The 26,201-nt window shown below is 50.3% G+C and overlaps 1 protein-coding gene across 2 annotated transcripts in view; it reads left to right on the top strand.

Annotated features, from left to right (window-relative positions):
- Adgrd1 (adhesion G protein-coupled receptor D1) overlaps window positions 1–26,201 on the top strand; it is a 113,092-nt gene that overhangs the window by 37,046 nt on the left and 49,845 nt on the right. For both annotated transcript variants that reach the window (XM_028766066.1, XM_028766065.1), the window contains 5 exons: window positions 1,012–1,071; window positions 3,695–3,812; window positions 4,920–5,030; window positions 6,453–6,528; window positions 7,930–8,071. In XM_028766066.1, the coding sequence (XP_028621899.1) occupies window positions 1,012–1,071; window positions 3,695–3,812; window positions 4,920–5,030; window positions 6,453–6,528; window positions 7,930–8,071 (507 nt within the window). The remainder of the gene's footprint in view (window positions 1–1,011; window positions 1,072–3,694; window positions 3,813–4,919; window positions 5,031–6,452; window positions 6,529–7,929; window positions 8,072–26,201) is intronic.

The following is a 26,201-nucleotide window of genomic DNA, read 5'->3' as shown; positions in this document are numbered from 1 at the left end:
CATCCATCCATCCATCCATCCATCCATCCATCCATCCATTCATCCATTCATTATCCACCCATCCATCCATCCACCCATTCATCCACTCACCCATCTATCTACTCATCCATCCATCCATTCATCCATTCATTATCCACCCATCCATCCATCCATCCATCCATCCACTAATCTATCCATTATTCACTCACCCATCCATCTATCCACTCATGAATCTATCTATCCATCCATCCATCCACCCATCCATCCATTCATTATCTACCCATCCATCCATCCATCCATCCATCCATCCATCCATCCATCCATCCATCCATTCATCCAACCATCCACCCATCCATCCATCCATCTATTCACTCATGAATCCATTTATCCATCCATCCATCCACCCATCCATCCATCCATCCATCCATCCATCCATCCACTCATTCATTCATTCTTTGATGGGGCATGCTGGGGCCTGTCGCTCATGATGTCCATATCCTGATCACTGACTATACAAGGTTTCCACAAGAAACAAATGAGTCAGCATCTGTAAGCTATAGCCCGAGGCCAGAGAGATAGCTCAGTGATGAAAGCATTTGACCCACAACCCTGAAGATCTGAGGTCAGGTCCCCAGAATCCATATAATGTTGGGTGGACATGGAAACCTGCCTATAATTCCAGCCTCAGAAGGCAGAGACAGGAGCCTTCTAGTGAGATTTAGCCAACCATAATGGCCAGCTCCGAGATTAGTTGAGAGATCTCCATGGATAAGGTAGGTGAGCAACTGAGGATGATCACTGACATCAGCCTTGGGCTTCACAAGCACCCACGTGCACCAACGTGAAAGTGTGTCCTTGTAAGCATACATACACAGATGCACACACACCACAAGGACAAGCCATCATTGCCTGCCACTGTGCACTAAACCAACGGCCAGCTGCAGAGATGTGGGAAGATTAAGGAAGAGACCAATAGATTCAGACGTGAGGCTTGAGGTCTATGCTAAGCAGTGTTGTTCTGTTTGCCTTTAGACCTTCTTAAGAACGGTGGGCGAGGTGCTTCTACTGCCCAGCTGGACCCATGTATCAGAGGTAAGGAAGAGAATACTTTGACCTTTAGTGTGTGTGTACTGTATCATAGCTGTCTTTCTGCAGTGGCACCCCACAGCCTTGTCTCTAAGAACAATGAAGCCTTTCTCGGTCCTGATGTTGGAGACACTGAAGTTCATTTCCTTTGGACATGAAATGCACCCCAGTGGGTGGGTGTGGGGGAAGCCTGGGACCCTCAGTCCTGTGCCACTGTCTCTGGCTCTGGGAGAGGGAGCAGCTCTTCCCGAAGGCTGACCTTTGCCTGTCGTTTCACACAGTGTATTTTTTTTCCTTATTCTGCATTCTTGAATAGTAAGAGCCATATTTGGCATTTCGAGATCAGCGGATTGAGTACGAGACGGCCGAGCTCGAAAGTGTGCTTCATGATTAAAGAGAAAATGAAAGGCTTTTGTCCCTCTGCACTCAAAATTCAAGAAGCAGAGCCGAGTCCTTCCCCTTGATTTCCAACCATCTTATTGATATTGCTTCTTTAAAACATGAGAAGAGTCAATGAATAGTTGTGGCGATAAAAATATCTAAGATAAGAATCACTCGGGACTTTCAGGCAGAGCGTGACTGTGAGCAGCCTCGTATAACCCCACAGCCCGCTCACGCACATACATTCTACAGACATCTGCTGGAACTTGATTTTCCTTAATTTTATCTAGAACTTTTGCCAAGATGGGATTGAAGAGAGAGAGAGAGCTCACAAGAAAGCAGACTGAATTTTAGATCTCAGGAATCCACACAAATGCTGGGCGGTCATGCCACCCTCCCCATAACTCCAACCTGAGAAGACGATCCCCAGAGCAAGATGGCTAGCCATATAGGTGTGCTCCAGATCTGACTAAGAGACCCTGCCTCAGTGAGCAAGGTGGAAGAATGGTTTAAGCTGATTCTCAGCATGAACCTCAGGCCCCAAATATACGCATGCACGTGTTTCCATATATACCCACACACGCAAAACACGAACTCACAAGCATACTATACACCCACACAAAATAGGGGAAAGTGGTGGGGAAGAAAACATTTGCCAAGGTACTCTTTATCCTGAGCACCATATTTGTCAACTATAGGCCATGCTACAGTAACAACAGACCCCACCTCACAGTGACTTAGCATAGCGGGTATTCACCTCTCAAATATTCAGTGATTCAGAGATTTCACGCCACACTTGGCTCCAAGAGCGCACTGAGAGAGTGTATGAAGGCTCCAAGTGTCCGGGAGGGCTCTGATGCACCAACATTCTCAAGGGCTCCTTCTCCTGAACCCTCCTCATTTCAAACATTTAAAGCTTCTCTGCCAGGTTCAGAGGCAGAAGAGACAGCCAATTCTCACCTAATTAATAAGCCGGCGCGAGGGCTTGCCGGGCCGTGAGCCCTTTATTGAACGGCTTCATGTGAAATTAGACCGTATTACATTGGCAAATGGGAAGGAGAGGGGATCAGGAATGATAAAGTGGCAGTCTTACATAGAAACACATTCTTTTTCAAGAAGCATAGACCTCCAGAGATAGGTTTCTAAGGGACTTTGTGTATAAGCTGCAGTCTGAAACGCGGGGACGATAGCCAGTAGGGACAGCCAACAGAGGGACGGCAGCCAGTGGAGGCCTCAGACCAACAGATTTTCTTCATTGATTTAAACGAACTTTCTTTGAATGTAAAATATACAAATCTGCTGCAAAATATGAATAATTATGAAACAATCCCAGCTTAGGCAAGCTTCTGAGCACTGAAGGGAAGGGAGCGCACGAATTGCTGCTCCTCATAGAACTGGGTGCCAAAGACACAGACGTTCTGATTGGAATCAGACCACGGGCCTAAGAGACAATGTCTAAAATTGGCCCACGAGTCTGGTTCCGCCTCAGTGGGTCCTCCTGGAGTGTTTGGGAGAGGTTGCCGAGAGCTTAGCAGCAACAGATACTGTCTAAGAAAGGGTGGAAGGGATGGGAGAGCGAGACAGAACTGGGCAAAGGGCCTGAGAGAGCATGTCTACCTTGCTGTGGTATCCGAGGTTCAAGAGAGTCAAGCCGAGCTGGACATAAACCCTGGCATGAATACAGGTCCTCAACAGGCAGCAGAAGTCTGTAAAGCTAGGAGGGCCCTGCCTTCCTGTGAGCAGAATCCAGTGGTATCCTTTCTGCCTTAAAGATGCTGAGTAGGTAAAGAGAAGTATTGGATGCAGAGTCAAAGAGGTCAGAGGGAATTGGAGGGACTGGTACCCTCTAAAGAGGTTGCCACTTCATTGAGGGTGGAAAAGAATCCCTGGTGTCCTCATGCCTCAGGGAACTCGGGGCTATTATCTGTAAGACTGAGGCACAGGCAGACCTGAGGTTTGCCCAGGTCCTTAGAGGCTTCATAGCAGAGCTACGAACAGGTGTCTGAGTTCTCTGGTCACTCTGGAGTTGACGCTATGACATGGGGTGAGCTTTGACTTGTGTGTCCTGTGCTCCATGAACTCATCGGGTGAATGGTTACCTCCCAGGCTTCGAAGTGGGGCAGCTGGGAGATTTTCTCTCTCTGATAGCCATTATGGGGGAAAGTGAAGCTCTGAGGTCTTTATGTGTTCATCTCACGTGATGCTGAGGATGGTGGTCCTCAGAGTTTCATGTCTGTGTTGCTTGCAGGACAACGCCGTGACGCTGGGTCTGGTTGACACCATCGATACCGTCATGGGCCACATATCATCTAACCTTCAGTCCAGAGAACCCCATGTCTCCCTCACAGGCTCTTCCTCCATGGCAGGTAGCCACTATCAGATTGGGAAGCAGTGGGGGGTTGTGGGAGAAAAAAGTGTTGGATTTGCAGGCCACCGGCTTTCACCCTGCCTGAGGCTCACACAGCAGCTGAGATAAAGCATCATTTTCTGAGCTCCAGTGCCTTGTGCAAAATCCCAGTTTGGAAGGAAACTGTGTTAGAGTTAGGTTGGAAGTGCTGGGTCACGGCATGCACACGTGACTGGGTAAGCAGTCACGACAGTGTGTGTGTGGGTGGGCGTCTCGAGACAGTCATCCGGGCTTAAACAGAATGGGAATTCCAATTCCTTGAGTATCCAGTGGGATGCTCTCTGCTTGGAGATGTGGAATGGGTGAAGAGGCCCATGGGAGGAGGAGTCAAGGAGTCCAGAATTCGAGTCTGGGTGAATGCCAGAATAGGATATCGGAGGAAGCAGCCTGACTCTCCTAGGATGTGCCCGGGGTCCCACAGTCAGGCATGTGTTCTTGGTTTTGGATCTCTGTCTCAGGATACTTCAGTACAGCAGCATCACACAGCTTCCTCCATGGCTCAGGAGCTCATCTGCCCCCGGAGGCAGCTTTTGGGGCAGCCTGTCTGCCAAGCCACGCCCTCCACACATGTGGTTTCATTGTCCCTTTTCTGATGGGGTTCCCCCAGACCTTAGACAACCAACAGGCCCCCTCACCCCCATGGGGTCTGGCATCATTGCTACCATGAAGCTGGATGCTTGGCACTAGAGGGCTGCTGAGGGGCGGGGTCCCTCCACCCAGGAGTTCCCTTAGGGCGTGGCTGGAGGACTTGGCCTCTGCAGAAATTCCCATCCTAACTCATGTTTGTGTAGACATACACATGTGTAGGTGTACACGTGTGTGGACATGCACATGTGTGTATGTGCATGTGTGTGTGCACATGTGTGTGGACATGCACATGTGTGTATGTGCATGTGTGTGTTCATGCACATGTGTGTTCTGGGTCACCCTCTCTAGAGGTGATTCCTCTCTCCTAGGTGCTGGTTAGGTATAAGAAGTGAAGGGTGGTGACACACAGGGTCTTCAGTCTGTTTCCCACAGCCGGTGAGCCTGCTGACCCCATTCACGGTGTCTTCTTCTCCTTCAGAATTCTCTGTGGCCAAGGTCCTTCCACCATCGCTGAGTGCCCTCCACTATAGATTTCCAGCCCATGGGCACAGCTACATTGAGATTCCGAGAGAGGCCCTTCACAGCCAAGGTGAGTGGATGTGGTTCTTCAGGTCCTCGGGTGCTGCGTCCTGGGTGGCTGTCCCTCTGTGGAAGCATGGGGGTTGGGTGCTCCCAGAGAAGGCTTGGTGGCAAAGCATGCCTTACCACCTCATTCCACAACACACGGTAGACCTCGGACCTAGCTGGGACTTGAGAAAATTCTACATTGCTGTGAGTCTGGCCCACCACATAGGATACTGTGTGTCCCCAGATTTGCACAGCTCCTGGTTAGTTGAATATGAGTAGATGTGGCACCTCTCCTCCTGTTCAAGGTAGCCATGGATAGGTACGTCTGTATAGAGGAGCCAGAAACTATCCCAGGACAGCTCAAATCAAGTCTCATTATGAGCAAGTGACCAAGGGTGCTTGGTTATACAGGTTCACACCGGAGCCCAGGCAGCTCTGGCCATATCTGGCTGACATCTTCTATCTGGATCCTTCTCTCTTGGATCCACTCACGGTTGAGGGTTATTATGGTTCCTCACCCTAGAGGACCTGGACAGAGGCCCAGCCCTGCCACCCAGCCCTTTTTTCTTCAAGGACTCATATTTTGTGCTGGAGGATATGTGCCCATGTCTTTAATCTCCTCCTGGCAAAGACTCAGCATTTCCTGTTCTCAGGAGAGAGGTACCATCTAGCACCTTGCATAGCATCTTATCTCCCAGACTCCGATGCAGAGCAGATTAGAAATAACCCAGTCTTCAAGAATGGACGGAAGCCATGTTCTCAACACTTACTGGAAAGCAAGCCAAACTCTGATTAAAACCCCAGTTTAGCCTGCTGATGGCTGTGTGGCCCTGGGCAGGTTTCTGACCATATCTGTGCCAGGCCAACAACGATGCCCATTTCATTGTATTGTTGCAGAACTTACAAGGCAAAGTGTGTACAAATCACTATGCAGGGCATGTAATGAGCCCCAAGTTGACAGCAGGAGAGCTCACAAAATCAGCCAATGAGGGCTGAGCGTTCTCACAATTGCGGAGAGAAAGAAACGCTGAGTGTGTGGGTCTCGCTGTAACAAGGGGCAAGGGATACATTGTAACCATCTGGCTGTTAGCTACAGCCTGTAGACCTTCATTTAAGTATCAGCATACCCCTCCTGCAGACTGACTGCGACACACTCACGGCTGGGCAACTGGCAGCCCATGAAGTGTTCCCTCTTCCTGAGGCTCTCTATGTTGTCTTGGGTCTGGAGTGGGCATAAGAGACGGGGCAGGAGGTCACTGTCCCAGCTGAGCACATTCGGACTAGCCACGGCTTCTGTGCTGTTGTAAATTTCATGGTTTTGTGGCTCTCCCTCCTTTGTGCCTCGACCCCGAGTCACCCCTTTAGCTTCACTGTGTACCTGGTTCTGCACATCTCTTGCTTATGACAGGAGTGTTGACGAGCATCCTCTCTGCTTTGTCCTCAGCCTGGACCACGATTGTCGGCCTTCTCTACCACACCATGCACTATTACCTGAACAACATCCCCCCAGCCAGCACCGAGTGAGTGTGGTACAGTGGTGTGGGAGTGGGGTGGGGGTGTATGTGCTCGTTTCCTGGATGGCTGACCTCCAAGATACTACACTTCCACACACATGCATGGCTTTTTGTTAATAAACTCTGGCTACCAGCACCTGCTGTCTTGCCATTCAAGCCAGGTTGGGCTTCTAGCCCTTTGGAGAAGATTCGGGAATTCCATCAAGTGGGATCCAGCAGGCTCTGGGACAGACAGGTCAGCTATGTTCAGAGGTATTCCCTAAGTTCTCTGAGCCTCAGTTTCCACATCTATAGAATGGGAAGACAGCAGGCCTGCCTTTATGATTGTCTCCCTTGAGAAGATGTCCCCCCACCCCTCACATTTCCTTCTTCTACAGTTGGTATGAGGAGATTAGGGAGCTCAGGTACATAATTAAACTCACCCCAGGGGTCAGGGGTCATTCCCAGGTCAAACTCACCAGATCCCAATTGTAACTTCTACATAGCAGGTATCTCACCGAACCATTCCTGACCTTGGCATTTTAACCTTAGGACTCCAAAACAGAGACAGGGGGATGTCGGTGGGCTGTTGCAGATTGGAGTGAGGCAGGGAAATCTGGTTGGAATTGTTTTAAGCAAATGAGGGACTTGTTGGATAGTGTAAACTCTGAGCATCCTGCGAGCATCTGGCTTCAGGGGCAGCATGGTCCAACTGTCCAGGTGATGTTACCAGGTCCCATCTCTAGGCTTTTCCCAGGGTGGTCTCCTTCTCTGTTGGGCAGTCTCCTTACAGTTTTAAGTCAGGGAGACCTTGTCTTTCAGGGCTGACATCCAGCAGAGACTGTGTCCCAGCACTCCCTCTTGGTTTCTCCTCTGTGGAAAGGTCTGGATCCTGATCTCATTCCTGAGCTGTGATGTGGTTGGACAATGTGCTGTGCTGGCCAGTACAGCTCTAGATGGCAGGGCTTGTTCCCAGCCATGGACTCAGTTTCCTCTAGCTGAGTGGAGGAAGAGTGGTCAACTGTGTGACCTGAGAGAACTGAGGGACCTTCATGAGGAAACAGATAGACAGGAGGCGATGTGACGGTGGACATCACCACACAAGAATTAATCACACGCTTGTGTCATTGGAGAACATAAGGTTCAGACAGGGCGAGCTGGTGCCTGAGATAACAGAGCCAGGCAATGCGCTGAAATTCCAAGCCTGGGGTCAAAGACCTGTTCTTCTACATTCCCTGGTATATTTTAAGGTCCTGCCCCATCTCACCTCCCAGTCATGTCACACTTCCAAGAGGATAGAACGGAGGGACAGAAATAAGACGCTCAGCTGCAGAGGCCACATCCAGACACAGGATCAAGTGTCAGTCTCAGAACACCTGGCTTCAGTCTAGCTGCCCCATGTGTAACCCATTTCCACTGATTTCCCAGGATTCCTGAGGCTGTGAACTGCAGAGACTGCCTGTTGTCTGTCGCCAGCCACCTGATCTCCCTGGAGGTGTCCCCACCACCTACTCTGTCCCAGAACCTATCTGGTTCTCCTCTGATCACTGCTCATCTCAAACACAGACTGGTGAGTGAAAGACGCTTCTCTTGCTGGCTCTCGGTATGGTCGGCATGACTGGCGCGAGGTCAAGAGCCATCCATGGGCCTAGTGCTAAGTAAAGAGTACATTTTGCTCTCCAGAGGCCATTTCCTTCCAATTTAGTTCTTGAAGCCCATGGCTGAGCCTCGCCAATTGACATGGGCTGACATTGAGTGAAGAGGCTTCTACCCTCCTTGCCCTGCCCTGCCGTCTGTGGCCCTCCTAGGGGAGTATAGCCCTTATGGGTATGCCCCTGGCTTGTGGCAATATTTTGTTTGGAGTAGAGGGACAGCTGATCCAGGGTCAGTTAGCAGGCATAGCATGGTAAGCAAGATGCAGAGCCGAGCTCTGTCATGCGTTGTTTCAGAGCCTGAGAGTGACGCCTTTGCTTTGGTGGCATTGAAGGAATGAGCTGTTTGTCCGGATACATTCATTCACATGGGGGTTCTGTCATCTTTATGTAGCTCTGACTGTAGGGGAGCACCATCCTGTGTCGGCTTCTCCTGAGTTGGGTAGCCAGGCCCGCTGTACACCGGGGGCTGTACTGGAGGGAGAGAAATGTAACCAGGTTCTGGTGGGTATAGGCAGGATCTTGGTTGGTAGTGAGTGTACAGGCCACGAACACACCCAGGAACAGCTTTGGAGAACTGGTTCCATTTATTGGGGGGAACAAAGGCTATTTAGACCTTTGGGAGGGTGAATGGGGACTATCTGGGTAAGTGTACATCATTCATCATTGACTGGGGAAGGCGAGGTGGTAGGGATGCCTCATTTGCATGAGGAGAAATTCCAGGAGCTGTTGGATATGACCTTGTAAGGAGACAGGAAGTTTAACCTGGCTACTGGCTATTTGACTTGCTGTGCTGAGGGACAGGGGACAGGGACTAGGATATGCATATGGCAGGGTAGGGAATGATCCTACTCCTGTCCATCTCAGGATGAGATTTCTGGGGTTTGGATGAGCTTCGACCCCACTCATGCTTCAGGCCTGCTCCTCCCAGTCCCTGGACCCACAAAGGAGAACGGCAGAGATGGGATCTGATAAGCTGTTGTTTCTATGTGTGCATACTTGCACGAAACATCTTCCTGTGCATCTTTCAAAGGCTTATAGCTGGCATCTAGCCTTTTGAAGGTGGTGCTGAGTACACACAGCAGGGGGTCCTGGAGGCCTTGGGAACCTCACTGTTCCCGGTGAAGTTTATGAAGAGGGAACGCATGGGTGATAGTAGATATCAGGAAGCCAGGAGGTGGCATATTGAAAAACACAGTCAGGGACCACTCTCTGGAGGCAAGAAAAGGGGGAACAGGAAGGCAGGACAAAAGCCACTGAGGGCAGAGGGCAGACAAGTTGGCTCAGAACTGGAGTTTTATGACATCCATACACCGAGGAGTGCACACCTGTTTGTGTGCATGTGTTAGTGTGTACATGTGGGCGTGCATACGCTCAGGCTGGCTGGAAATGGAGAAATCCAAGATGTTAGACACAAGTTTGTTTCCACACTCTTCAAAGGGGGAGGTTCCTGCTTTTTTCCCCCCTTGTTTGCCTTGAAAGTATCTCTAGGCGGTTGCCAGAAACCCTGGCTTTGTCAGCTGCACTGTGCTGCTTGGCCCCATCCCCTAACCTGGTTCACAGGGCTTCCAGTATTAAGCAGCCTCCTCTGAGAATTTTGGGCTTGCTATGCAGCTGGTCCTCTGGAGAGTTCACGTCTACCTGCAAAGAGACCCCTCCCTTCCGAGAAATCTTCCATCTTGCTTTCCCCTTCTGGTGCCCCCTGGCCATGTCATGGGGGTGTGGCGGGAGAGAGGGAGGGAGGGAGGGGGGGCAGGAGAAGTCTCTAGGGCTGTTGTCTTGGAGGGTGACAGTGACAGATTCCAGCCCTCGCTCCCTTCCATCTCTCTTGGAGTCATCTGTTTGTGTGTGACTGGCTTCTGGAGACGGTATTTTATAAGTGGTCCAGGACAGACTAACACAGAGTCTTAAAGACCAATTATCTCACTAAGGTCTGATGAGGCTCCTCGGCAGCAGTAAAACAGAGTTCACCACCCAGATGTGAGCTCTGCCCAGCATACCCTGACTGGAATGTAGGTGCAGGAAGCGGGTGTAGGGGGCTCCCCCACTCACTGGAATGTTCATGGGGAGGCAACAGGAGGTTGGGACTTCTGCCTGCGTGCACATCATGCATGTGCACTGACTGGTTCTGTTGGAAAGGAAATAATGGCTTATGGGGGGGGGACCTCAGACAACCAAGGCTTGCAAGGAGCTGGTGAAGCACTGCAGACTGATCTGAATGGGGCTGTCTGTTCTGGGAAGGTACATAGCTTCCCTCTCAGCAGCAGGAGAAGACTGGACTGTCTCAGGTGCTGAATCTACTTAAGAAGGCAGTGGTAGAGTCATTGAGACACCTCAGCAGATAGGGGCATCTGCCACCAGAACCATCTGAATTTGATGCCGGGGACTCATATGGTAGAAGGACAGAGCTGTCTCCTACAAGTTATCCTCTAACCTACAGATGCACACGCACATGCACACATGCACACACAGGTGCACACACACATGTGCAAATACACAGGCACACATACATGCACACACACATATGGACACATGCATGCACATGTGCACACACGTGCGCGCGCGTGCTCACACACACACACAAATAAAAATGTAATTTAAAAAAAGAAGCCAAAGGTGGGCTCCCTGGCATTGCCCTCCATATCCTCTAGCTCCCTGTTTGTCTGGAAGCTTGCAGGCTACAGCCAGGGGAGCCAGCCTGAGAGGAAGGGATGACCTTCCAGTGCAGTGGAATTGCAGGTCCCGCCCTCCCAGTGCTGTTGGTCGTCTTGTGGAAGACTCTACTTTTGTTTTCTGTGAAGTTCTGGGAAGGTGCCAGTTTGCCAACCAGAGGGGCGGGGGAAAGGAAGGGTAGGCAAAGACACATTCCCAGCTTAATGGTCGGTTGCTTGAGTTATTTTTAACAAAGAGCTTGAATGAGAGATTGTGCCGTAAAGAGGGACTGGAGGGAATTTTTATCCTACCAGAAGAGAGTGGTAATTAAAGATAGTCATACGATTTTTTTTCTCTTTGGTGTGTGTGTGTGTATGCATGCATCTGTGTGCTTGCTTGTTTGCCTGTTTTTGGTTGGTTGGTTGGTTGAAGGTTCATGCTATCCTCCCAAGGATGCACAGGAGGTCTGTTGCTCTGACTGCAGCTGCATGAAGCAGTTCCTGAGGCATCCTCCCTGGGGCTGGCGGGAAAGAACAGAAGGAGCTGGGGGATGGAGGAGGCTTCAGCCCTTGTCTCCCCCATCCATGTCCGTAAAACATAGAACAGGGGTCACAGCACTGTCTTCCAATGTGTCAAAGCACATACAGGCTAGGATTGGGGATCCAGGCTGAGAGGCTCTCTCTTCTTGTCACAGTGAATGGTTGGTGTGGGCTCCCCAGGGTCTTGAGAGGATAGGTGCCTGTGCAGGTTTGCTTTTAATTGCTGTGATAAACACCACGGCCATAAATAAGTTGGGGGAGAAAGGTTTACTTGGTGTACGTGTCCTGAAGCCAGGCAGGAACTGAAGCGAGGCCATGCAGGATCAGCGTTGCTGAGCTTGAGGCTAAACTCATGTTCCGCTAATTTTCTTTTCTCTCCCTGGACCACCTGCCCAGCAGTGGCGCCACCCACAATGCCTTGGTCCTCACACATCAATCATTAGTCGAGAGAATGTCATACACACCTGTCTTCAGGCCAACCTGAATGAAGACATTTTCTCAGTTGAGGTTTCCTCCTGCATAGTACACTGAGCAGGTATCTGGTGAATTCCAGGGGTAGGTACAGTGTAGGCCCCCAGTCCACGTTATGGAAATCTGCTAAAAGACCCTGGGACCTAAGGCTGTATCATTCTGAATGTACGGGGTCCTGTCCACCACCCTTGATGCTCAGGCTACAGAGGATGAATGAACCAAGGAGGATCTGGGTCAGGCCAGTGTTTGGAGCTGCCCCTCTGCAGACAGATTGCCTGCCCAGGCTCGGTGTATCTATGGATTAGACGACAGGGATATCTGCTATGCTAGATCTCTGGTACCAACATTCTTGACTCCATCCTGAAGGCTGGCTATTTTAGTCCCTGGTCCGCTCTAAGTGTACCAGAAGCTGAGCCTTCTCTTGGAGTGCTAGTTCGCTCCTGGGAGTCCATTTTTTACGGAGCGTGGCATATATCTACCCAGCCTTCTAGGACTCTAGAAATGATAGTGTGTGGGAAATGTGACAGTTCTCCAGTCTAGTGTCCCCATGGAGCTGGAAGATAGGTCTGCCCACCACACTCAGGCATGGGATGCAGATATTTCTGCAGCACCTGACCTCTCTGCAGAAACAGCTGTGGCCTCTTGATTCAGCAAGATGCTGTCAAGACGTGAGGTTGTGGACACTGTTGAGAAGCTCTAGGCATCCCTCCACATCTGTAGCTTTAGTTCACTGAACTCCTGGGGCAGAGTTCCCAGCTGAGACAACCAAATACATCTCCAGATATTGCCAGGAATGCCACCGGAGATTCCCAGCTGACAACCCCATCTGTCGTTGTAGTAGTAGGAGCTACATTGTTGCCATCGTTATCCAGCATCCGATTGTGTGGACATCCTATCTCTGATCGCCTGGGGTATGCTTGGGTTGTTTTCCACTTTAGATCTTTAAGCACTGTCACTTTTCTGTTCCTTTAAAGGACAACATTTCAAAACCAATGGTTTACAGCAATTCTTTTGCTATGGTCTGTTGTGAATGAGAAAATGGTCTTTTTAAGATTTAAATTTACTTTATTTATTCGTGTATATGTATGTATTCCTGTGTCATGGCATGTGTAAAGAGGCCAGAGGACAACTTTTGGGAGTCAGGTCTTTTATTTCTATCATGTGAGTCTTGAACTTAGGTCAACAGGTTTTGGGGCAAGTACCTTTACCCACTAAACCATCTTGTTGGTTCCATGAGAAGAAAAGTCCTGTAATGTTTACAGAACATTTTCTTCCTTTGCTATAGTACTCTGGGGAACCTGGTAGCCCCTCTCTGCAAACTGTGCTGTGATGTGGTTATTTTTTTTTTAAATCTACAAATGTTCATTGCAATGAGTCATGTTGTCTATCTAAGCTTTGCTTTAATATTTTTAAATTTTTCTTTTGGTGAGGAGGTTGCAAGGGCAGACAGCAGAGGAGATAAGTAGGATTGGGATGCGTGGTATGAAACTCACAGAGCATCAATAAAAACTTAAAAAACAATCCATCTACAGTGAATGTTGAGCTCTGATGGGCTCCCAACCGGCCTTTGTGGAGATCAGGGCAAATACACAGACTTGTGTTAATGTGGTGAGGCCAGCCATTCCATCTTTCCCAGTATTTGGTCCAATCTGTCTGAATGTCCAGGCCAATTGCCATAAACTCTCTGGCCATTTCTATGGCTGTGTCAGAGCCCACACCCTGCCCACTGTTATGTCTGGCTTTTCCCAGTCTTAAGCCGTACAGACACGGCTATAATGAACTGCCACGTGCTCACTCTATGTCTGACTCTATGTCCAGGTCTCTCTCTATGACAACATCTTAGAAATAGAATTGCTTGGTTAAATGGCCATGGATTTTTGTCATTTCTAATTTGCTTCTGATGTTTAAGCCAACCACATGTTCATGTTCAGACGGAGACAACAGACCCGTGAGCTTGGGCTCCTGATGGGAGCTCTGGGGGTTAGGGTAATTCAGAACAAACTCCCTCACTCCTGTCTGAAGAGCATGTGTCAGGGCAGGGAACACCCTCCCAGAAAGCCACCTCTCCGTGTGAGTGCCACATTCCCCACAGAGTAGACAAGCCCATGAGATCACCCCAAGCCAAGTGGCAGAACACAGCCAGTGTCTGAGTCTCACACACAGCACCATCCCAGTGTGGGCTGTGCAGGGAACACACTAGAACATTCCAGACCTACCTGGCCTGTGTTCATTGCTGTGGGTCGTGAGCCTGGGAGTGTAGTCACTGGTCCTGGGACAGATGTGTCTGTGTATGTCATTGATAAACAGCACCAGTGACTGATTCCTTTTCCCTAACCATCCCACATCCCTGCAAGCATGTGAACCTGTCAGTCATGTTGGGGATTGTCAGTCTTCTCCAGGCTGGCCACCCATGGGGCTTGTGTTGCTTTGTTCTGGTTTCCATTTATATTTTTTTCCCTCCGTGACACTGGTGACCTCTTTATGTGTTTATCGGGCATCCTCATACTCTTTTATATATAGCAAGAATCTACCCTATCTCCCCATCCAGTCACTCCTTCTGTTTCCTTATCGATTTTCAGTTCTCGGCCCTTCTTGGATGCGAGGCATCGGTACCGCCAGCTCCTTCTTCTGCTGTATCTGGCCTTTTTGCTCTCAGGGTGTCTGTTGATGAGTGGCTTGGCTTTAAATTTTCATGCAAGCCCCATTTATCAAGCTCCTGACTGGAGCTTCGTGCCCTTTTGGTGTCCTGGTCAAGAAATCTCATCTGTCAGATGGAGGTCACAGAGAAACTCCAGGGCCGATTGAAGCATTCCGAGCTTGCTTCCATTAGGTTCTGCAGTTGTCTAATTGTGTCTGTGTGTGACGAGGCCGGGCTGAGATTGATTTCACCCACACGCGTCCCCAATTAAGGGGCTCCACCTGTTGGCAGGATAAACCTCCGCCTTAGGCTGCTGGGCTTGCTTCCTTTCCCATCCATCAAACTGGCTGTTTGCACCTCCCTAACTTCAGTGGCTTTATGCTAAAGCTGCGCTAACCCCTCACGCTTCGCCTGGGCTTTGGATGGCGGAATCTACATTCTAACCACTGATGTTCACTGCGGACGGTGCCTTCAGACACATCCTAAGATCAGCACCGTCACCACCGGGGCTCGTTAGCCCGCTTCCCACTTAGCTCTAAACTCCGATGGGCAAAAACTTACATCTGCTTGTTTCTGTTTGAGTTCCTTTGATTGCTGGCAACTCAGAGCGCCCTTCCCCGAGTGGCTCCGCCATCTGCATTTTTCTTTCAGATCACGCACTCTTCCTTTTTTTTTTTTTGGGGGGGGGGGGGGGGTGTGCTGTGTGCTTCATTACTGACTTCTAAGAGCCCTCCTCATCTTACAGATAGCTCGTTGCCTGCTGCAATGTACCATGGTTGTGGGTTGTTGGTTTTTTTTTTTTTTTGACACTTTTTTCCTCATGCAAGTTAAAGTGTTCTATATTGTCAAGGCTGTCAACCGTTTCCTCCAGAAAGACATCCCAACTCCCCACGACCGCTGTGACAAATCCACATAAACCCAGTGGCTCGGAACAACATTGCTTTATTATCTGAGAATCCCGGAGGCCTGGAGGGCAAAGACAGTCTCCCTGTGCTAAACTCCAGGTGTCAGAGGCCCAGGAGGGCAGCTCCTTTCTTGCTTTCCTAGCTTCTACAGACACCCTCAGTTTTCATGCTTCCTTTAAACCATTTATAGACCAGCCATTCTGCTGCCATCTCTCTGTGTCCCCTCTTCTTCAGTTCCCACCCTGCTACCTTCCTCTTGAAAGGACTGCATGATGACTTTGGACCATCTTAGTGACCTTTGGTTGAAGGGTGTTGGCACAGAGCCTTTGCTGTATGGAGACATCCCCTCCCTCCTTCTCAGGACTGGGGTGCAGTCCCCATAGGCAGACAGTCATCGTCCTTATCAGAGAAAAGGACTTCGTAGGCTGCCAGAGTCTTCTTCCTTCCTTATCTACTTGGTGACTGAGATTGTGTGTGTGTGTGTGTGTGTGTGTGTGTTCAAACCTTTCTTCTCTTGGTGACTCAAAGTGTCAGAGAAGTGTCATGGTGTCACTCCCATGCCCGATAGAGAAGGCCAGTGTAGAGTTTCCCTTAGTGTGTATCAAGGCACTGAGGGACACTGGCCAATAACTGAAGGAGTAAAAGCCATTTGGCTTCCTTCTAGGGATCAGCTCTGGGAACTGCACAGCAGGGCAATCCTTGAAATATCTACTTCCAGCCCAGCCTGTGTGGAACCAGGCAGCCAACCAGGCACCCCTGTGGAAAGCCACTGAGTGCCTGTGAGCAGCCTGAGCGTCTCCCAGTGTTTGGTTCTAGGACTCTGGCAATAGTGATTCACAGAAAGGGGATCCTCCTGACATGAGTGCCCTTAGAAGCCCCCTGCAGACTCAGACACGAGCCAGGCCGGACACAGATACCCAGGGCCCTGCTGAAGCCCCCGCATGGTGGAAGCAGACCCGCCATTGCCAGCCAGGCTTTGGAATCCGTGCTGCAACTTTGCAGAGAAATCCACAGCTTCCCCCTCCCCAGGCAGTGCAGTGTGTGTTCTTCCAAGTCTCCTGTGTGTGTCAGTTCTGACACCAACTTTGGAAATTCTACATGCTGGTGGGTTTTATAGCTCACTCTGGTGTTCTTGTGTAACCCCCTCCTCCCCCCACCCAGCTTCAATATGTCACCTTTTATGGGGAAGGCAGCCCTGTGTGCCTTGGCAGGACCCTTTCTCATTTGCGGTGGCTTGTGGTCTGCAAAAAGGGACTTTACACGGCACCTGGCTATCGTGTGACTCTTTTGCTCTCAGAGGTCCAATGTAGGTTTGCTCCCCTGCATGTTGGGAGATGCTGGGACATGCTGGGACTAGGGTCTTTAGGTCATTGGGAGCATTGTCCCTGAAGGGGATATTGGGACCCTGTTCTCCTTCTCTTTCCCTCTTTTTTATTTCAGGCCATGAGGTGAACAGGTTTGCTTCCCCATGTATTTTTTTTTTTTTTTTTGTTATTGGCATCTGGTACTTCAAGAGAGGCCCAGAGCAATGGGTATTTGCCCATTAGTGCCGAGGAAGAATGCAGAAAACTAGGAACTCAAAACAGCCCCTTGCTTGTTTTCGCAAGAGTTGTAGTAATACAAACTGAGCACACAGCCTGAGGACACAGCCTGGAAAGGTCTCGGGACCTTCCCCCAACTCTGACTCCAGCAGAGAGGCCATGAAATCACCAAAGTTTCTTATTTTAGCAACGCATATCTGCCCAGTGATCACCGATGTTGAACCAAGACATTACCAGCATAGGTCTCCAAGCCTCTGTAGGGTCAGAGCGCTACACGGAGGTTCCAAGGTTCATGTCTGCCTGAGTGGATGTCTGGGGCCTCTTGTGGGTAAGCCATTAGCAGGCATCACCACATGGGCTGCTTTTTTTGTCTTGTGTGACTTGAGTGTGCCCTAGAATGTGCTAGGTAGACTCGTGTACACTTGGCTTCCAACTTTTATACAGATGGAGGATGTGGTGAGGTGCAGCGTGGGATTGTTCTTCCGTTGTCAGTCAGGGCTCACTGACTTCTCATCTCTGATGGGTATCTGGACAGGCAGCTTTTGGTGCAGAAGGAACACACATCCCTTCAGCCAGAGTTGACAGGTGACGACAGATGAATCCCCGGGCCACTCAATGTGGTCTCTGGGACTATGAATAGGAAGAGTTCAGCCAGAGCCATTCAACAGCAACTTCCCTGGGCCCATTTCCACAGTTGCTGTGTGAGGTAGGAAAGCGGGTGTGTGTACAGGGTGTGTCTGGGCATCAGTGAGTGTGGCTTGCTGTGCCTTCCAGGTGGGGCAACCCTACCCTCTGCCAGTGCTGCTGCATAAGAGGAAAAGGCCCAACTTCCATCTGCATCTGAGTCCTATGTCTGCCATCTTCCAGTCTCACCTTGGCCTCTACTGTCACCCAGATAAGATAGCCACAGCCTCCTAGCTGCCCTCTCTTCCAGAGTTGCCCCTTCTTGTAACTTAGTACCCAGAGGACTATTCAAAACATGCCTGGAGAAATGGCTCAGTGATTAAGAACATGGGTTGGTCTTGCAGAGGATCAGGGTTCAGTTCCCAGCACCCACACGGCATTTATCATCCATCGAGTTCCAGGGGGCTCTGTTGCCCTCTTCTGGCCTCTGTAGGCACTGCAAACATGCCACACACATACTGCAAAACCCCTCATTCATATAAAAACTAAGTAGAAATTAACAAATCTTCAAAGTGCTTTAAAACAGTCACCTGTCTGCTTAAAACCTTTTCCCGTGTCCTTTACAGTCCCAGCCTTCAGTCACCACAGTCTCCTTCTGACTCTTCTCAACATGAGTCAGGACCTTCGATTCCATTCTTTCTCCTCCAGGTCCCTGCATGGTTACCACCATCCCAGAGTCTGTCCCACAGCCCAATCATCTCCCAAGAGCTAACCACACAACCCAACCACATCCTGTCATGCCCACTACCTTTATTCCCTTCGTAGGGGTGGACACAATCCTATTTGTGTGGCTTTTGTGTTGTTATTGTCTTCTCTGGTAAAAAGAGACAGGTGAGGGTGGGGTGGGGGAGGGGATAAGGACAGAAAAAAAGAGGAAGAATACAATCTTTAGGGTTCTACTAGTGTTTGTCGACTGACTAAATGAATGAAAGAAGGCTTTACACACAGCTCTCTGACCCTGAGCCACACGGATGCACAACTGGTTAGGGTGACGTCACCTGAGTTCTGAGGACAGTGATTCTTACCTGAACCTCTTCCTTCACTAACTGGCCTTGACAACCTTAACCAGTGCCTGAGCCCCCATGTTTCCACTTCTGGGCCTCACCTTGACTAAGCCTGGAGGTGTTCTTTGCCTGTTTGCTCTGGAGCCTCCTCATTGGCCTTGAGAAGCTACGACAGTCTTGTGATCCTCCCTCCCAGGCTAGAACAAGGTTCAGCAAGAGGTAGATTCAGTTGCTTTTCTATCTGCTGTGAACCCTCCCCAGCTTCCCTAATACCCAGATGGAGTGATGACAAACCTTCTCGGGGCCCACACACAGTATAGACAGTTCCCATCCAGTCCCCATACCCAACCACACCTCCCCCGCCATGGTGCTTTGGCACCCGAGGGTCCTTCCTGCTCTCCAAGTGTCCCGGTTCCGTTGATTCTCACCACCCCCATGGAGCTAGTAAGGTTTGCCTTCCATAGCCCTCCGTCAGGGCACCGATGTCCTCCGTGAGTGTGGACAATGACAGTCCCGTGAGGCCCGATCTGTACATTTATATGTGTGTGTCATGCCAGGTGTGGCATGTGGCACACAGTAGGAGCAGCTACTGCAGAGGAAACACCCTATTCCTGATATCTAGTCAGCTGGGGTTATCAGGCTCAAGGCTTGTAGTTCACTCAGCCTGCAAGACTCACAGCACTGAGCTGAAAAACGTAGCAGCTCTGGTCTCTGCCTTTGGGCTCAAGCTGAACTCTGTTTCTCCACACTCCGCCTAGGCTAAAGCCCCCGCTGCTTCCTCACCAAGCAAAAGTCTCTTTGCTGTTCGTAGATGATGGCTCAGGGGCAGTCACCAGCCCCGCAGAGGATGCTCACTTACTTGTTCGAAGACTGGACAATGGAGAAACTGAAGGAGGCAGAGGCTGAGACAGAGCTATTGTTAAGTCCCAGAGAAGCTATATTATAACAATGCTAATGGGGATCAAAACAAAAAGGAGAAAAATCCGCCCACTTCCCTAGGTCTGGGTCTAGCTTCACAGATGTTTAATGCACACAGAGGGTTACGTGGCGGGAATTACAATGTAGCCGAGATCTGTTTCCTTGGCTAATTATTTTCACTGTCTCCGAAAAAGCAAACTGGTCTCTGGGAGATTTATTCACACAGAAATCACCGCAGAGGGAAGTGGAGTGCTGTCAAGGATCTGGTGTGCTCCTTATGTATCTGGCTTCTTTGCAAAACGGATCCTGGTTTTATTTGTTTGGAGGGGGGGTCACACGTGTCCCTGGCTCTCCTGTGGAGGGCAGATGACAACTTTCGGGCATTGTTTCTTTGTTTCTACCAAGTGAGTCCTGGGGATGGAACTCAAATTGTCAGGCTGAGCAACAAGCGCCTTTACCTGCTGAGCCATCTCTCCAGCCCCGCATGCATTTGAGTTTTAAAGATGTCTTAGTATCAGTGGAGGGTGACTCTGCCTAGGTGCTCTCTCTTTTTGCCAGACTCCTGCAGCAAGCCGTTCGGAAGCTGAGTCTTGTAACTAAGGGGATGGCACCTCTATCACTTTGCCTGTGCCACACACGGTGGCTTCTGTCCCAGCTTTTAGAACTCATGCAGATGCAGAGATATGTCACTGAGTGGTTCCAGTGACTAGCACTGTAGATGACCTGACTTCACTGTCACAATGAAAAGCCACCCACGGGTGCTGGGTAGGTTTAGCCAACCATGATGTTGGGATTCCTCCAACTACCCAGCCTTGTTTATCACTGATCTGTCACATTTCTGGGTGCCTACTCTTGCATCTGGTAGCCCAGGGCCACTCTTCTCCCCTAGAGAGGAACAAGGCTGCTGGCGACACAGGTCTATCCTGCATTCATGTTCCCTTTCTTCCAGCACAGAGGCCAAGGCCAGGGGCTGAAATTGAATATTTGCTTTCTGGAGCAGATGAGGCAGGTGCAGTGTCCAGGGTCAGTCACCAAGTGGCCCAGTACATGTGAACCCCTTACCATTCGCACCCCATAACGAAAAACAGAGGTGATGGAAGACCCACTTTCCTAAGTTGAGAATACATCCGATAATGACAGGTGAGCGGGCCTTGATGGTGGGATTACAAAAAAACAAGTCTGAGTTCCACCTCACAGCTCAGGGACTACCCGCCCGCCCCATCTTCTGATTGCTGACTGTGCAGATAACAGTAGCTGCCGGTTAAACAACTCAGCGCATGCGCACTCATACACACAGGCCCGGGGCTTACTTAGTCTGACACCCAGGGGCAAGCAGTGGCCTCATGGCGAGGAATCCTGGGGATTTGTGTTTGTTTGCCTCTCCAAGACTCAAAAAACGCTGTGCAAGAATGCAAAAACACTGGGAAATTGCGGAAATGGCCAGGGTGGATTCCTCAAGATGTTCTGTGCCCACAGACCATAGGGCCAGACCCATCTTCTCTGATTAAGTTCCCAAGGATGGGCAACTGGAGCTGGCAGGCAGGAACATTTCCTGGATGCAGGTTACTCCTCTCTCGGTGATGGTGAGGAGGATACACCAGCCTGGTGATTGATTCTGGGACTCCAGAGGCCCCCACTTCCTCTCTTCCTTTCTGTTTTAAAAGAGTGAATTGTGAGCAGATGTCCATCTTATTACTTTATTTGGTTGGTTGGTTTTGATATTTGGTCTCACTTTAGAACCCAGGCTGATCTGAACTCTCATACTTGCTACGTAGCCCTGGCTATTCTTAAACTCATAGCAATCCTCCTGCCTCTGCTTTCTGAGTACTGGGATTACAGTTGTGCATAGCTTAGAGCTTTGAGACACCACAGACAAATCAGGATTTACGTATTTCATTGATGTGAGAGGGTGTGTGTGTATGTGTGTGTCTCCAATATCTACCTGGAGACATTACTGAAGGGCTTGCTTGCCCTGCATGTCCAGCGGGTTGGTGCTTGTATAAGGAGATGCACAGACTTTTGCTCCTTCAGAGGTGGCTGAAACCCCTCAGCTGTGCTCTCCCTGTGGTCTAGAGTAGGTAGGCGAGGTGGGTCATTAAGACAGGCTTGTGGAGCCGCTCAGTGCATCTGCCTCCCAACTCTGCTACCCTGATACTATCTTCCCCTTCTTCCTCCCCTGTCTCCGGCTTCCCTTCCTCATTTTCTCTCTCCTCCTCCTCCTTATTTAAGTAACACCCCATTTCTCCTTCATAGCCCCCTCTTTTCTGTCTTCTTTCTCCTCATTTCCGCCAGCCCTCTCTCCCTCCTTCCCTTCCAAACAAAAACATGATTTGGAGTCACAACTTTGATGTGTGGCTCTTAGGTCACACGTAAGACGAATGTACATTATTCCATCAGATCAGGGTAGAGTACAGGCCAGAAGTCCCCATGTGCCCTCAGCTCAGTGTACGTTATTCAGACCATTGAATAGATGGCTCCGCTCTGATGATTCTGATGTTTGTGGGGACCTGAGACAACACGGTGACCATTCTGGTGGAAGCCTGCTGTCAGCAACTATGTCGTGATGTAATCTATACAAATCCCCCAAATACACACCTGGACCAGTTCTCCAGTTTGGAGTAGATCCTGCCCCAATCACAGGCCATGTGGCCACCAAACAGGACAGTGACAATTAGAGTCATGGGGTTATAGACAGGAAAGGCACTGAGTTCCACGGGGATCCTGCCGCTGGCTCAGAAGGTATTGCTGTATTCAGTGAGAGGATTCCTACCTTCTTATCACTCAGTTTATTTCATCACTGTGAACAGACACCTGGCAGAAGCAACTTAGAGGAAGCAGGTTTTATTTTGCCTCGTGGTTCAGGGGATATGGTCCCCCGTAGGTGGTGGGAGTGGCTTGGGTCTGGGGCAGCGGGGATCTGAGCTGCTTGTTGGCATCTCTTAGGACCAAGGAGGAGAGAACAGACAGCACTCAGGGCTGACCTACCAACCCTCAAGGCCATTCAAATACTTTTCAGTTGTCCTGATCTGTTCTGGCAGGCACACCTACCCTGTGATGTCTTCTAGTGTCTTCCTCAGGTTTCCATGTAAGCCAAGTTGTGTGTATCCACACACCTGGAGTGGTCACCCTGGTGTACATATTTGGGAAAAGCCTTTTGCTCTGCTGCTCTTCAAGCCAGAATTTCAAGGGGCCAGAGCCTCAATCCATTCCACTGGCGACAGCTGAAGCTATGTTGATTCATACACAGCCTCACCCGGGAAGTCAGACACTGGGTTCAATCCTCTATTCCCCTGAGTATCTGACCAGAGCATGGCCTCCCCTTCTCTACTGCCCAGACCCCATCTGTATAAGGAACCCTCTTATTCAGGGCTATTCTCTCAGTTGGAGCCTCAGCTGTCCTGGAGGGGCAAAAGGAGAATGAGGGGCAGGGAAGGACGCTCTAGGTACGGAGACAAGGTGGTATGCATCCTTGGTGTCCCAGGAACACTGAGAGCCCCTTCAAAGTTAATTCTGTATTTTTAACAAAATGTTGCCATGTAGACCCATGGTCCCCTCCTGCAGCCCCACCAGGAGCATAGGGAGGGCTGTGCGAGCCACTTGGGAGATGAGAGATAAAGTTTGCTGAGACTCCGTCTTGGTCAAGAAATTCAGAACTGGGAGTCGAAGCCAGGCTTTAAACCCCTGAGGAAAGTGGAAATCCGCTTGCCAGCAGCATGTGGGCAATGGCACTGCCTCTGACCATGCACCCACTGCCCAGCCGTATGTGGTAAGTTTCTGTGTATAGTGAGAGCATCCTTCTGCCTTGCACACTGCAGAGATGACGGTCTGCTGGCCTCTATCACCCCGAGGGAGAGAAAGAAGCTTGCCCCGAGGGCTGGGCTTTGACGCTGAGTGGCTAAGGTCAGCTACGTGTGGAGCTTTGGTCACACTAGCTCCATCCTACAGGAGGACACTGCTGTTCCGTGGACCTAGGGGTGCACTCAGGACAAAGTGAGCATAAAGGGCTGCTGGGACAGGCAGGAGAATGAGCTGGGAACTTTATTCAGTGCGGAAGTGTTTGTATGGCCTTTGAGGGTTATATAGATAAGCTCTGAGTGCTGTCTGCCCTCCTCCAGATAGGGTTGGCTTGTTTGTTTAACAAGAACGGAAACTTACATGGGCTTGACCCTGGGACCAGTTTTTTTTTTTTTTTAAGGAAGCAGAGCATGATGGGACTGATGATTAGGCTTCCACGGGCCTCCCTGCAGCTTTGCTGAATAAGGTCCCTGGGCCTCCTACATAATGGGTCGTGTATCCAGCTGGGGTGAGATCACATGTCAGCAAAGGCGCTTAGTTTGGGTCACGAGAGGACAGACATTGACCTGTTACCTACAAAGCCTGCTTATTTGGTGTGGGTTCCTGCGGAAGGATGTGGGCTCAGTGAGGAGCAGTATCTCTGAAGGGGTAGTGGCTGGCAGTCCTGAGTCCTCCTTCCTCTCTCCCAGAATTCATGTCTGCCCAGCCCATTCTGTAGCTGGTGGGCATGCTGGTTGTTCTCTCTGTGAGTCCTAGACACTCAGGCTGCAGATGTGGAGAAGGACTGCCCACCTCTCTGATAAGAACACCTGGCCTCTGAGGAGAGTTGGATGGGCTGGCGTTAAGCAGGCCTGGCTGTGCCTTGAGGTTCCTCAGATGCACAGGGCGGGGTCCCGCTAGACTCCGTCTCGGCCAACACTCAGATCTGCAGTTTGTCCCACATGATCATAGGTTGCTGAGACTGTTGCTTTTTATAGTTCCGCTAAAAGACGTGTCTGTTGAGAAACTGTTCCTTGTTTGAGGGCAGGGCCGGCCCTCTCTGTGTCTTCCACTGCAGCAGTCTCAGGTGTCAGGGTTACAACAGGTCTGGCTCTTCCTCATGCTCAGGGTGAAAGATGGAGAAGAAGGGAGAAGAAAGGGAAGAAGACGACAGACCAGCCATAAGGGACAAGTGAGGGTTGAGGAGGGAACCCAGGATCTTACCAAGGGGAGCTATGGCACCTTAGTTAGATCTATTGTCAGTGGTCAAATCCTTGGTCTATCTCCTCAGTTTCCCTCATTGGGTGGGGCTTTTGGTGCTATTTAAGCACAGGGCTGTGGGATGGCCACAGCAAACACCAGCAACAGGACTCAGGCTGTGGATGGCTTCCCAGAGGGAGTAGGTCATGGTGGTCCAGACACCAGATGTGACCTTACACTTCCTCTGAGCTCCTTGTCCCTCCCCAACCCTCCACCTCTGGCCCCCATCTCTCTTCCTTCAGGAGATGTACAGTGCCCATGTTTGCCTCATGTTGATAAACTAGTCTTCCCGAATGCCTGCTTCCCTCTGGTTTTAGCAGAACAATGTGCTCGTAGTATAGTGTTATGCTCTGTACGGAGCCTATACCAAATGACCATTTGATCAGAAGCGGTCCTCCAGTGAGGGCAGTTACAAGGCTGCGAGAGTCTCTGGCTATCCGGTACCAGCATGACAACTGGGTGCTGTTTGCCTAGCTGTGACAGAAGGGTGTTTAAGATGGCTGCAGGGATAGAATAGAGATGTTGATCCAAGGACCAACCTCATAGGGATTTCCTTGCTTGGGTGGGAGCAGGTCCAAGAATCAAGCCACCTGGCGCAACTGGTCATCCTGTGGTAGCATTAGTGGGGGTGTCCCAGAGGCACCTACAGCAAGGTCTGCGATTGGAATCTGGAGGTGAGGTGGAGGCTGTTACCAGGCACAGACCCAGGCCCTCAGTCTGAATAATAGGGTGATTGCTTGGAGCTCCTGAGTGTCACCCTGGGTGGTCAAGGAGATAGCCTCTGCTCTACCTCAGCTGACTTTGTCCCTGTGGAATTGAGCAAAAGTGTTCCATTTACAGGGTGCCAGGAAATGGCTTGGAGACACGAGGTTCCAGAATTGTGTGCAGGAAGCCGGGGATTTGGCATGTCCCAGCCAGAACAATGGGCTTGCTGCCCACTGGTGGCTCTTAGAGAGCACATGTCCCCATCTTCTCAATGAAAATCACCATTATCATCTGCCAGGGCTCTATCAAGACATCCTCTCCCCGCCTACCCCCCCCCCCCCGTGGCAGCTGTAGCTAGGAGGTACCGTTAGCTTGTGTCCTTGGAAGTTTCCAGGCTTGTTCTTCACTTCTTGGCCATACTGACATCTTTTCCCTCATTTCCACTTGTGTGTCTGGACAGGAAGCTCTCTGATGTCTAAGTGGTGGGGGTAGGGCAGAATTGCTTTATGCAGCTGGGTAGGGCTCTGAGACACCTGCCCCGAGGTTGATCCAGGACACAGGCTATATCATACCGTCGGCACCCTGCCGTATCATGCAGGAGGCTGGAGGTTGGTGCTGCCCACCCAATGGTCATTTCCCCGTGGATAATGCCGTGGCTATGTTCTATTAGATCTGGGTGATAGCCCCTGGGTCATTTCCCCACTTCTGGATGCTTCTGTAGGATTGTGCCTGCTCTGTCAGAGAGCTAGGTAGGTGGCTGATGCTGATAGAAGCCATGGAGCCCCAAGGGTCTTGCCCCCTTCACTTGCCTGAGCCGATTTGGGCTATCCACTGTCTGGGCCATTGCCAGTGGTAAGTGTTTTTCTTGGATGTGTTTCTTTGTTCGGTCTGTTTAATTCAGCTAAAGTGCTCTGCTGAGCAAGGGATATATGCCCTTCAAGTAAAAGCCTTCTCACA

Source organism: Grammomys surdaster, unplaced genomic scaffold, assembly GCF_004785775.1.
Source record: "Grammomys surdaster isolate TR1022 unplaced genomic scaffold, NIH_TR_1.0 166, whole genome shotgun sequence".
In the NCBI taxonomy this organism is placed as follows: domain Eukaryota; kingdom Metazoa; phylum Chordata; class Mammalia; order Rodentia; family Muridae; genus Grammomys; species Grammomys surdaster.
The sequence above is the reverse complement of the archived record's forward strand: the minus strand, read 5'-3'. Positions and strand labels throughout refer to the sequence as shown.